The following is a 12,913-nucleotide window of genomic DNA, read 5'->3' on the forward strand; positions in this document are numbered from 1 at the left end:
TGTGTATGTAATAATACTGCTTTATTCCATAGAGCTTATGTCTTCTCTATCAGAAACACTGTTTTTACAGGAGGCAGCAGAATCTGGACTGAAATCATGCTAAATATCAGAGTTCCAAGGATAATAATATGTAATGGGGAGGGATGGACAAGATGGGAGTGAAAGCACTGTTTGGGTTTTCTGATAAACTGTTATTGTTAGCAGCATGTACCTGAAAGCTATTTTCTTATGCCTTTCTCCATCCCACGTACATGCACCACCTATCAACTTCTGTCAAATTCATGATTAAGGAAATTTGAGATGGAAATTCAGTAAAGTCCATGTAAACTATTGAAATTATAATCTGACATTCTGGAGCCATCCTAGTTACAGGAAGGAAAGAAGTAGCAACAGTATGTCAATATGGAATGAACAATTAATTCTTAATTTATCCCCTGAAAGTTAATATATCTACTAAGGACACACATTTCATCTATCAATGCGAAAGGCATTTTGTTACCCTTGGACAACAGATAACTGAATTAATGTTCTGTGGCCATGTTTCTTCTATTAAAGCTCCAAGGCTAGCTACCAATATATTTCATAAATAGATTGACTCAATTTGGATATCAACCTCTTTAATCCAAAACCACCCAAATGAACTGCAACAAGTCTTAAGATGTTTAACAATCCCGATCCATTCTCCTTCTGTGGCATGTTCATGTGGAGTTTGCAATCAGCTCTCTTATGATTTCATTTAATGCAGTTTAGGCATTTCTCTGAATTCTAAATTGTTGGCTAAATTGATGCAACAAGATAAATAACAGTTTGTGAGTTTGATGAAATGCCAAAAACAAGTCAATTTAACTTGGAAAAAAGTTTCTGAATACTTCTTTGCAACCATATGAATAGATCAGAGAAGGAAGCATACAATCTCCCTACCCAACATGTGCTCTCCTTTTCATCACTTTCAATTATGCTTCATTGTGAACTAGGACTTACTTATTCTATCGAGGTATAGCATAAAGAGGTTTTTCAGATATCTATAAAGCTAGCATTCCTGTAAATATTCCCAATTTATCCTAGTGGACAAGAAAACAAAATGCCTTAATTAGGTATATCAAGTATACCTGTATATATGGGTTTTGAAGTTAATCAAAACCTTCAGATTAAAAATTGGAAAAATCAATTTTAATATACAAGCTTAGTCCTAATTAGAAGTAAGAAAATCATAAATATAATCCAATATAATTGATGGTGTAGAATAAGTATTAACGTTTGGAAATTATCTCTCCAAAAGTGGGAGAAGTTGCATGTCAAACATATTGAAGTGTGACATACTATACTAACTTTGAATCAGTTTGATAAATAGCATGAACATCTATGATTACTTCTCCCTTAGCTAATTTAGAGTAAAAAAAAACAGGCTTGTCAACTAAACTAACAGAGGAAATGTTTAATCCTGTAGAGTTTCCCCCAATTTAAAATTTTCCTAAAATTTTGCTCTGTTTTACAAAAAATAAAAAAATCATAGAGCTACTTGTGTATTTTCTTCCATAAGGGCAAATGGTAGTAGATCAGAGGAATGGTCCCCTCAAATCCCTCAGTAGAAAAGAGCTACTTTTAGTTCCTGAAGTACATGTTATGCTTGTATTTTATTTTATGCAAGGCCTTAGGCATGATCCTAAATGCAATACAAGTGCACAGGTACACTTATGTCCCTAGATGATAGCTATTTAAAAAATAAAGACGGCCATAAGCAGACAAGAAAGCCCAACTTTATAAGATCTGTATTGTCACGTATGATTCCATGTGAGTGCCACATTTTTACCCCCCCCTTTTTTTTTGTTATTCTTGGCATCTGTGAATCACATGAAATCTCCATACTTGCTCTTCGCCAGAAGGCTGAGAAGTAATGAATCACATGAAATCTCATGATTGTGTTCTGTACCTAAAACTCTATTAATCTCTAATGGAGCAGAAAACCAAAGATTCTAGTTCAGCCCAAATACCAGCACTAGGCAAATTAAAATAACAATTTTACAAAACAAATTAATTAATAAATAATTAGATTCAGAAATGTAGAGTTTATTCTGCATATTGGACTTGTATTTTCTTCTGGCATAATATACATAAAAGTACTAGGTTAAATGGAATTCATATTTTTGATTTTACCCATAATTGCTTAAAATCAAGAAATATGAATTCCTAATCTACCACTTTTATGCAAATTACATAGCACTGATTAACTGTTAATATTTAAGTGATTTATAGTTTGGATTTGTTTTTTCATGATAATTTGTCTTAAGTATTGAGATTCTTGTGGTACTTTCTTAAAGCAAATGAAATATATGCAGTATTGCTCTGAAATATGTTTAAGTATTTAAAAGGCTCAGATGCCGCAATTTAATAACAGTGTGGAAAGTTTATATATAAGTAATCCTTGGTGCTCTCTGGGCTTTGTTGTTTTCTTGCAAAAGTTTCATTACCCAAACTAGGTAACATCATCAGTGCTAGCATGATGATATTACCTAGTTTGAATAATGAAATATTTGCAAGGAAAAATCTAAGCTCAGAGAGCACCAAGGACCCTTCATGTCCACTCTGAGCTACAAATATTCTCCTTTATTAAGAGAATAATATCTATGTATTAGGCTGATATAAATTAATGCCTTTTTTGTCACTTAATTAAATTGGGGAGACCTTCACAGTTGTAGAGTTGTTCTGAAGTTCTTATAAATAAATCTCTCTCTGTGTCCTCTCTCCCCCTTTTCCCCCTACAACACTTATGAAGCTGTATGTCCCTCAGACCTTCAGCAGCTGTGGAAAGAGGTTACTGCTACTCAACCTGTAGAAGAAAGCATCAAGCAAGAGGGACTTGACCTCAGCACCAACACCTCAAATTCTACCTCGTTTTCGGCTGCCAAGGTCTCGCCTCCAATTTCCCATCACCCTCTCCCCAATGGACAGAACGCCATGCTCGCACAAAGGAGGGACAGGTGAAGCAACGGACCTTCATGTGAAAAGAATATAGAGTTTATAAAAAGGAGATTTAATTTCACTATAGAACTTCTGTATGTTAATGTGTGTATGTATAATAGGACAAACCCTAAAATATTTTTTTGTCTCCTGCATTCAAATCTAAGGCACTAATGCTATTTATCAGGGTTCCAAGTTATAGCCTCATAGAAAGCAGAACTCCGAGGCAGGTAGATTCCTCAAAGAACAGTTTTATTGGAGATATCATATTGGCACAAACTGGTGAAAACTGACTCTGAAAGTTCCAGCAGTTTTCACCTGATTAAAAAGTGAAAGTTCCCCCTTTCCCCAAACAATCAGTCACGTTATCCAATCAAGGTGCTGGCCGGTTGCCTGATTACTTCACCCCTCCTCCTCCAGCCACCTGTTGAAATGACCTTGGTTCCCACAGGAAATTATTTTGTTTTGGCTACAAAATTCTCATCTAACTATGTCCCCTCTCCCTATCCTTTCTTCACATTGTGGTAACCCTGAAGCCTTCAAAATGGCCCCAGCCAGGTTCGCTTCAGAGTTGACATTATTTGCATTTCAATTTGGTATAGTATCATCAAATGGGTTTAGAATCAAATTCTGATTTTAACAGTTATGGGTAGTAAACTATGGCTAAAGAGTAGGCCTCCTGAAGTCAGCTTTGGGATACTGATTCTATCCCATCAGTTGCCAAATAGGCCCTGATAGCAGTATCTAGAAAGTAATATTTCTTTAAAAAAAAATCTGAAGGTGCCTGAGTACCATATTTTTTGGGAGTATAAGACGCACCTTTTCCCTCCCTAAAAGAGTGTGGAAATGTTGGTACATCTTATACACCAAATACAGCCATTTTTGGCCACCCAAAGCCCCACCCCTGCATCCCTTTTTTTTTTGCAAAAAACCCCCAAAAAACGGGCCTTTTTCGCAAAAACTGAGGTGTTTTTCCCTTCGTCCAGCCCCAAGAAGCATTCTGCAGGCTTCAGTAGGGCTGGAAGAAGGGAAAAATGCCCCCGTTTTTGCATAAAATGGCCCGTTTTTTGCAAAAACGGGTATGTTTTTGCCTTCGCCCAGCCCTGCTGAAGCCTACAGTGCTCCTTGGGGCCGGGGAGAAAACAGGCTAGTAAGGGTATGGCTAGCTGATGAGAGCTAAATAGCTTGAAATAGATCTATACTAGTTTCCCTTTATTTATCTATCAGTACAAATCCAACACACACACACACACACTTATACATACATACATACATACATACATACATACATACATACATGTTTATGTACGTATGTATGTATGTGTGTATATATATATATATACACACACACACACACACACACACACACACACACACACACAGAGGTTCATTTTAATTTTTTTCTTTTGAATTATATTTGTTTATTCAATAAAAATAGTATAGGTTCCCAAATAAATGTATGTAGCATTAGAACAGCAGAGAAGTCAAACTAAGTCATGAAAGTGCTATGATTTGAATTTTCTGTACAAAATGGTATATAATCAGAAGCCTTTTTTTCTTTTTGTAGAAATAAATATAATGCATAGAATGATAGTAGATGGGACAAAAGAAACAAGCTGTCAAGTTATAAAGCAAAAACAGTCCAAAAGGAAACAAAAGAAGCCAAAAACTGACAAAACAAGTCATGATTATTTTGCTTATCTGCAAAGCTTATTCTGTCTTTTTCAGCAAACCATGGTATAAAAAGTTGTTACTGTGCAATGTATGAACCTAGTCATGGTCAAATAAGGAAAGTTCCCCTTAAGGTCACTGAATGCAAAATGTAAAATTAATTAGCTACAGCGCTGTAGAGATAATTCTTTCCTTGCTAGCTCAAATGCTCTTTGATTCATTAGTACAAACATAGGCTGAATGTTTCAGGTTACAAGGAATCCTCATTCAGTGACCACATTTGAGTCTGGCAGCTCTGTCATTAAGTAAAGTGGTTGCTACAAGGACAGTTAAATGACTGACTGTTTCCCTACCCTTTGGAAGGTTTACCCTTGATCTGGGATAATTAGTAAAAAGGGAATTAATACTTGTATTTACATTCATTGGAGAGCAAGGGATTACAAGAGAGTAAGCAGGCACACAATGGGGAATATATCAGCTTGGGCAGGAGTGCAAGAATGCTCAGAGCTGCTTGTGCCATTGCATTTCTGTTGATGTGTATTCCCCATTGCTTACTCTCTTATAATCCCTTCTTCTCCAATCTCCACTCTGCAAAGGGAGAACAAAAACACATCAGGACAGGGCAGGCACAGGACAATGCATATTGATTATAATAGCAATCATATGACTGAGGAACATTGTGAAGGTCATAAATGTGGGCATTGATCATAAAGTTATTTTTTCAATACCATTGTAACTTTGAATGGTTACTAAATGAGGCAGTTAAATGAGGTCTCCTTTATTACACAAGATTGCCCATCCTCCCTACTAATCACCTTGTTTGCTAATGTCAGGGAAATGGTCAGAAGTGAAACTGTTACGGGGATAGAATTTCTACACTCCTAGAATTTTTGCGCACTCTAGCAGACAGCTAGGAATGTAATGGTTTGAAATTATATTTTGGGGTTAGACTCATGGCAATGAGAGGAAAGCTGATGGTCAGTAAATCTATCAACTTCACATAGATTCAAAGTACATTGTGATGATGTTTTATATCAGTGCCTCCAGTCTATGATGCTAGAGCCATCTGGTAGTCCATTTAAGGTGAATGCGCAAAAGAATGACTATTTCTGTCTTTGGCGTCTTGGTGTGTGCACATATGGATGTGCCAAACAAATTCCCGTTTTTTGTTTTTCTGGAAAAAATGGAATTATATTGCACTGAACTCTGCCCCATAGTTATATTCCATATCAGGATACATAATTGCAACTTTAGTGTTAAAACCATTGCTTTAAAATATTTGAGATAGTTTTTAGGGCCAAACCAGCGATAGTTTCTGAGTGTATATAACCTGCATGCAGTAAAATATGAGCTGGATCACATTTCCTCCAGAAGACTTGCATTTGCCATCCCATCTATAGGATAAATCTAAGATGAACCAAGATGAGCAAGTTCATTCTGCTAGCATCCATCTGCAGATTATGTCTGAGCTACTTAAACAATAACTTGTCTTCACGCCTGTTTTGATCATGCAGATGAATGACTGCAGATCACAGTTGCTCAACATAGGGAATGCACCTTCTGCCAATTTGGAGAGCATATCAAATTCCTCTAAAATTCCCTTGCAGATTTTTTTTTTGACCGGTACAAATTATATAACATATTCTTAGTCCAAAACTCAGAGATATGAAAGGCTGGGAAAAATATCCCCTTTCCAACTTTATAGTTCCTAGTAGACAGAACAGAGAAGCCTTTAATGCTCAGCAGTAATGTTTATTTTCTTGTTCTTTGTCCCCATTTGCAGCTCTTCTCATGAGGAGACTCCTGGCTCACATCCCCTGTATGGACATGGGGAGTGCAAATGGCCTGGATGTGAAACCCTCTGCGAGGACTTGGGACAGTTTATCAAGTAAGTGACCCGGTTCAGCTGCTATGATCGTTAGCTAAACTTATGCTTTGTTTTCATTCATCTGTATCCCTGTATAGAGCTAAATGTATAAACAGAAATGCCGGTAATTATTGTTCTTGGATCATGAGGATGGCTTCCTCTGTACTGGACTTAGTTTACTTTGGCATGTCAGAAGATAAAGGGCCCTTGGTGCTCTCTGAGCTTGCTTGTTTTTTTGCAGACATTTCATTACCCAAACTAGGTAACATCATCAGTGCTAGTAAGAAATGCTGTTTACTGTCAGTTTATATCTACAATATAATAGAATATTCTATGTATTCTTATATTCTATTCTAGAATATAACTGACAACAAATGGCAATCCTTACTAACACTGATGATGTTACCTAGTTTGGGTAATGACATGTCTGCAAGAAAACAAGCAAGCTCAGAGATTATTACCAAGGACCCCTCATTTCAACCCTGAGCTACAAATATTCTCCTTTATTGATATCAGAAGATAGTTTTGCTATCTTTAAAGAAGTAGTTGCCTAGCAAGGTTTGACAATTAACCCCTATTTGGAGCTTGAAGCAGATCTATCTGCCACGATTATATGGAGAAAAATTGATCACAGTATGTGTTCTCAAAATTCCCTGAAATGAAGGTAAGTCACTTTGCTCCTCACTTGTGAAATATAGTTAGGTTCCCGCTATATACTTAATACGGAGAATGTCGAAAGCTATGAGGCACCATGGCTGTACACTAAGAAGTACAAAAGGGGGTGTAGACAGGAGGAAAAGAAGCTGAGGGGATCTACATAAATGAGACCAGCAAAGTTTATAACTTGTCCATGTTAGGCAAAGGAAGGCAGGAAGGTGGGGGTGGAGGAGAGAACTAGAGAGAAACAGATGGCAGCACGGCAGCCTGCTGACACCGCTTGTGGGCTCTGTCACTGACTGATTAACTCTGCTGTCTAAGAGCCCTCTGCTAGCGTCAGGGTCAAACAAATTGTTTTCACGCTTCGTCAGAGGTTTACTTAATTAGTTCATTTGCAATTAGATCTCTTTGTAGCCAAGATTTTTAGCAAAGACATCAGATGAAACTGACGGGTTTTCTTTTCCTTGCCTCTTTGGGATTTTCCCCTCCCCTTCTTTGCTTTGTGACTAGACATGCTCCCCCTCCCACATGCACAATATACCTCTGCTTGTTTTAAACCCTCCCCCCCCCACTCTACTGCCTTTTGAATAGAATGTTGGGGAGGGGGATGGAAATGATGTTAAGAAGGCGGGAGATATTGGGAAGCACAGCCTGTGTGCCTAATCAGACAGTGTGCAATGTTATTCTGCAAACTGAGCATTTCAACAAATCTTCCTTTTACTAATGGAAGATCACTACAATAGTCAACAAGTGTCAAACTGTAACAGACTTCAGTACTCCTTCCAAACTCCTCCGAGCACTTTGCATTTCAAAATGAGAAGGGCAAATGGAAAATTGTTTATATATATATATATATATATATATATATATATATATATATATATGTATATGTATATGTATATGTATATGTATATGTATATGTATATGTATATGTATATGTATATGTATATGTATATGTATATGTATATGTATATGTATATGTATATGTATATGTATATGTATATGTATATGTATATGTATATGTATATGTATATGTATATGTATATGTATATGTATATGTATATGTATATGTATATGTATATGTATATGTATGTATATTTTTACTCTGCCCTTCCAAGTCTTCCCAGAATTAGAGAATGCTTCCCTTCATCTCAATCCTCACAAAAAGATGTTTTGACATTGCTATGATTCTCTAATACTGCACAGAATGTTGTTTAGTAACTAAACCAAAAATCTTGGAATGAGATATAGTGTGTTTCATTAGGACATTAGGACAATTTTCACTTAGAGCTTAATTTCCATTTCAAAGCTTGCATCTTTAAGTTCAGGTTTGTTCTGGCTTTATTAAGTTAGTATAGCGATAGGCTATGAGGCTTCAGTCATTGACCTGAACTTCATAGCAGTTTTCTTCAGCCAGAGAATTTTGCTAAGAGTCTACAGCAAAGAGATTGCTGCTAAGAAATAGAAGAAAAGTGCCTCTTTTTTTAATCCATCTCACCAACATGAAGACATTTTAAAAAAAAATAGAGAATGACAAATTGTTATTCTGTTTAATGGATTTGTAAACATGACATTGTGATTTTGTGATTCAGGATCTCCACCTATTCCTTTGATTGTCTTATCCCTTCAAACTATAAAAATCTGGGCTTGAAATGTGTTTTGTGTATATATAATGCCGTTAGTGAATTAGCTTTGAAAGAGGAAGTTCTGGAGACAAATCTCTCCTCAGTTTACTGGGCTACTGAATCAAAGTTGCTAATAGACTAGCTAAGAGTTATTTCCCTGTAGGACATCTTTCACAGTTATCATCATGATAAAATAGAAAAACCTAATGTTATCAGCAATTCAGAAGAAAAACAGACTGAAAAATCTGATAAATAGGAAAATGTATAGCATAGGCTGGATTGCAACTCTTAAACATAAAACATTAAAAGAAAAATGTACAAATGAGTTCTCTTAATTAAGGACCGCACATTTCAAATCCTTGGAGAAAAATGAGTATTTTCTATTTTTAGACACCTCAACACAGAACATGCACTTGATGACCGGAGTACGGCTCAGTGTCGAGTTCAAATGCAAGTGGTACAGCAGCTGGAAATACAGGTCAGTATAAATGTGTGCAATAAGATATATTTAATTTTATAAAACTTCCTAGAAGCTGTAGCCTTGAGTATCTTCTTACCTTATCTGTTTCCCAGATGGTTTTTACTCCTTTATTTGACCACTGTAATTTTTGAATAGCATTCTGCCATCTTGATTACAATACATGGAAGATACAAATTGGATTCAGCGGGCACAGTTGCCTCAGTCACCATAGAACCTGTGACATCGTTAGAAGAATGGCAGTTGCTATACCTTTTTTGAATATCACCTGCTTCACACCTCATTTTTCCACTCCGCAATGCATATACCTCATGATGTGTTAGAGAATTGCTCGCATGGAGAGAAAAAGTCCTTTAGTGAAAAGCAGCTTGAGGTTTCATGATTTGTTCTGCTGTAGCATGTTTGACCTGTTTGTCAAATCAAGGCAAGCTACTGTGGCTTTCAGAAGTTAATATAAAAGGAAGCAAAAACATAGTGGGCAATTTGCTTGATATGCTGTATTTCTAACATAGAAAAATCACAATTTATAGAGCAGAGGAAACTGTTTTAATAGCCTGATTATTTGCACACCTCATATGTAGAAAGATTCTGAGATGTGTGAACCAATCACAAATAAATCCAGCATTGCTAGCTGAAATGTGCTTCTATGGCACTGAACTGATTTCTCACAATGTTCTCTCACCTGAGTTTTATTTTATGGTTCCAGAACTGAACATATTTTATGATATGTCATATGAGTATGTAGATTCTTAATATGGGAATGGATTTATTAAAACTAGGTAGCTATATTCAGAAAGCAACAGCAACAGCAAAATTGGAAATATCTAGTAATGTAAAATTATGCTGATTTCCACATTCTCCCAGAAGTAATTGCCAATGAAGGGGAAAGAATTTAAAAACCAAAAATGGGCAACACAATATCTTTTATGTCACACATTTCATCTTTTGAATGTTGCCACTGTACAAGTAAGGACAAGTAGTACCCTCCTAGTAATCTGTATGGCAGTCATGTAACAACTACAACATTTTTTTGAGGGCCATAAATTGTAAACAGTGACAGAAGGCTCTAACATTAACAGATTGAAAGTTAGCATCTCAAAAGGTGATGAGAGAAAGTGTCCATGTGGAGGTAACTATAAATGGTTGTTAAATGTATGGGATGGGGTGAAACAGCATGTAATCTATGATATGTAACAGGGAATGCCCTTTGTTTTTAAACTTCTTTGCAGGCTCTGCCAGCACTGATAGTTGCTTGATGAACTCCAGAGAGATGGAGCAGGAGTTTCTTTTTATCCATGTTGTTGCATGAATTATATATGAGCGAAATGGGGATGGGGATGAAAGCAGGAACATTTCATGGGACATGACTCTGCAGCAATAAGATTAGTGACAGAGGAAAGAGATTGCCAGGGAGATAGCCAGTTATAACATAGTGGAGGCAGTCTCTGTCGAAAGTTAAATTAAAGCAGTGGGTGCAAATAGGGTTGACTAGGGGAATGCATCATTTACGCCAAGTAAAACAGACAAAGAGCATTTAAAGAGCAGAGTTACGGTTTTTTATAGCCTTCAGTCAACTATGTGAATTTGTCCTATTCTCAAACAGCAATTATTGATCCTTATGTGGGAGACAATACTTTTAAGAGAGCAGAAAGTTGGATATATGAAAAGAAGAACCTGCCCTTGCTCCCTATTATAAAGTTTTCTCTGCAGAGATCCTACAGTGCATCACAGGAATGGATCTGTCAGCTGTAATGAAAGCCACAATACTGTTGGGTCATCCTTATATCAGAACCTCTCAAGCCTTCGGCAAACTCAACATTGCATTTAATTCATGCCTTTTTAACCATCATCCTTTCTTCTGGGAAGGGTTTCTGGACCTCATAAGGAGAAAAATATTCCTTTCTGCATAAACCCTGCAGTCTGTCTCAGGTCTGGGTGGAACCAAAGAAACGTTTGAACATTTAGAAAATGAACATGACAATGAGATCCTACAGTTTCCACCATTTTTACAGCATCCATTCTCTCTAGTGCTATAACACATATTTCACCTTTTCCCGCACCTTGAGAAATAAAGTCTCTCACACAACAAAAAGCATGACACTTAAATAATATTGCACAATTGAAGAGGTAGATAGGCAGGTGAGTGAATAAGCTGAGAAAAAGCAAAGAGCAAAGTAAACAGAAACAAGATAATAGAAACATAAACAAATGACAAATTAAGAGAGAGCAAAGAGCAAAAGAAAGCAAGAGTAGGTATCTGAAAGGAAAAGATATTACAAAGATGGTTGATTTAATCTAGTGGCATTCCTTATGGGACAGGATACTAATATCAGACACAAGTAGAGAAAATAACCCAAGTTCTGTTGAAAGTGAAAAAGAGAAGCTGAGTGAAATGTTATTTCTGGATGTTGAATTCTGTATATGGATACAGCAATAGCACTTAGACCTATATATCGCTTCACGGTGCTTTATAACCCTCTCTAAGTGGTTTACAGAGTCAGCATATTTCCCTGAATAATCTGGGTCCTTATTTTACCCACTTCGGAAGGATGGAAGGTTGAGTCCACCTTGAGCCGGGTGAGATTCAATCTGGCAGCCATGATCAACAGAAGGAGCCTGCAGTACTGCACTCTAAACACTGTGCCACTGCAGCTCTTACTTGCTTGTAATAGCCTGTCTCTTTACAGCCAAAACTAATTTCCTTACACTAAATGCATCAGAGCTAAAAAACCCACTTCCTGATCCTGACATCCATTTGTGAAAGGCAATAATTTAGTGGCCTGGAAATGTAATGCTCTTGCCAGAGTCATGATCATTAAGGAATTAGAAAAGTTAGCAGTTTTTCCCTTTCAGGTATGTTCTAAAAGGCAGCAAGACAAGAATTAAAGGAACAGCATTGTAATGCCACCTTACAGCCTGTAAGAACAATTAGTCAAAATGAGAGGAATGCATGCATACTCTGAAGCTGAACTGGGCAAGCTAAAGTATCTGGTTTTGGCTCTTGCTGATGGAAAGGGAGCCATTCTTGGGAATGGTTATCAAATGAATTTTTATCTTGGCCCTTTTTCTAAATAAATGAATTGACCATTGTAAGGGATGTTTCCTCCAAACAAATAACTTCCTGTTTGATTCTCTCCACAGCTAGCTAAAGAAAGTGAACGTCTCCAGGCAATGATGGCCCATCTGCATATGAGACCTTCAGAGCCAAAACCCTTCAGTCAGCCTGTAAGTCTGGTCATTTCTGACACATATGCCCCAACTTCTCTTTATAATAGGGTTTATTCTAAAAGATGATATCATCATCTATGAGGACTGATTCAGGGCTGAAAGCCAATGCTGACTGTGACATTATTATTAAGCTCAAAGTGGAGGTACTGTTTCCAAAGAGCATGAAGATATTATGGGAGACAAACGATTTTTGTTCCTACTGAAGATGCTAAATAAGATGTTACTGTTTTCTCAAGCAACTTGTTTGAATGCTTGGAGATTATTCTCCTCAGATGAAATCATAGAGGTCAGATGAGATTATAATAACTGACAGACCAATTAGCAACAGTAGTCGTGTTTTATCATAGTGATGCTCTTGTTCTAATGGTTGCCTCCAAATCCTCTTAAGGATTCAGGCTTCATGGTTTCCTACAAGGTTGATCCAAAGGT

At 36.8% G+C, this 12,913-nt stretch overlaps 1 protein-coding gene across 6 annotated transcripts in view; it reads left to right on the forward strand.

The window, feature by feature from the left end:
- FOXP4 (forkhead box P4) overlaps positions 1 to 12,913 on the forward strand; it is a 175,442-nt gene that overhangs the window by 122,816 nt on the left and 39,713 nt on the right. For all 6 annotated transcript variants that reach the window (XM_014064164.2, XM_014064162.2, XM_014064163.2 and 3 more), the window contains 4 exons: positions 2,774 to 2,978; positions 6,413 to 6,517; positions 9,169 to 9,256; positions 12,398 to 12,481. In XM_014064164.2, the coding sequence (XP_013919639.1) occupies positions 2,774 to 2,978; positions 6,413 to 6,517; positions 9,169 to 9,256; positions 12,398 to 12,481 (482 nt within the window). The remainder of the gene's footprint in view (positions 1 to 2,773; positions 2,979 to 6,412; positions 6,518 to 9,168; positions 9,257 to 12,397; positions 12,482 to 12,913) is intronic.

The sequence above is a fragment of the Thamnophis sirtalis genome, unplaced genomic scaffold (assembly GCF_051295495.1).
Source record: "Thamnophis sirtalis isolate CommonGarterSnake01/CBP01778 unplaced genomic scaffold, rThaSir2_p1.2 scaffold_7, whole genome shotgun sequence".
Lineage (NCBI taxonomy): Eukaryota > Metazoa > Chordata > Lepidosauria > Squamata > Natricidae > Thamnophis > Thamnophis sirtalis.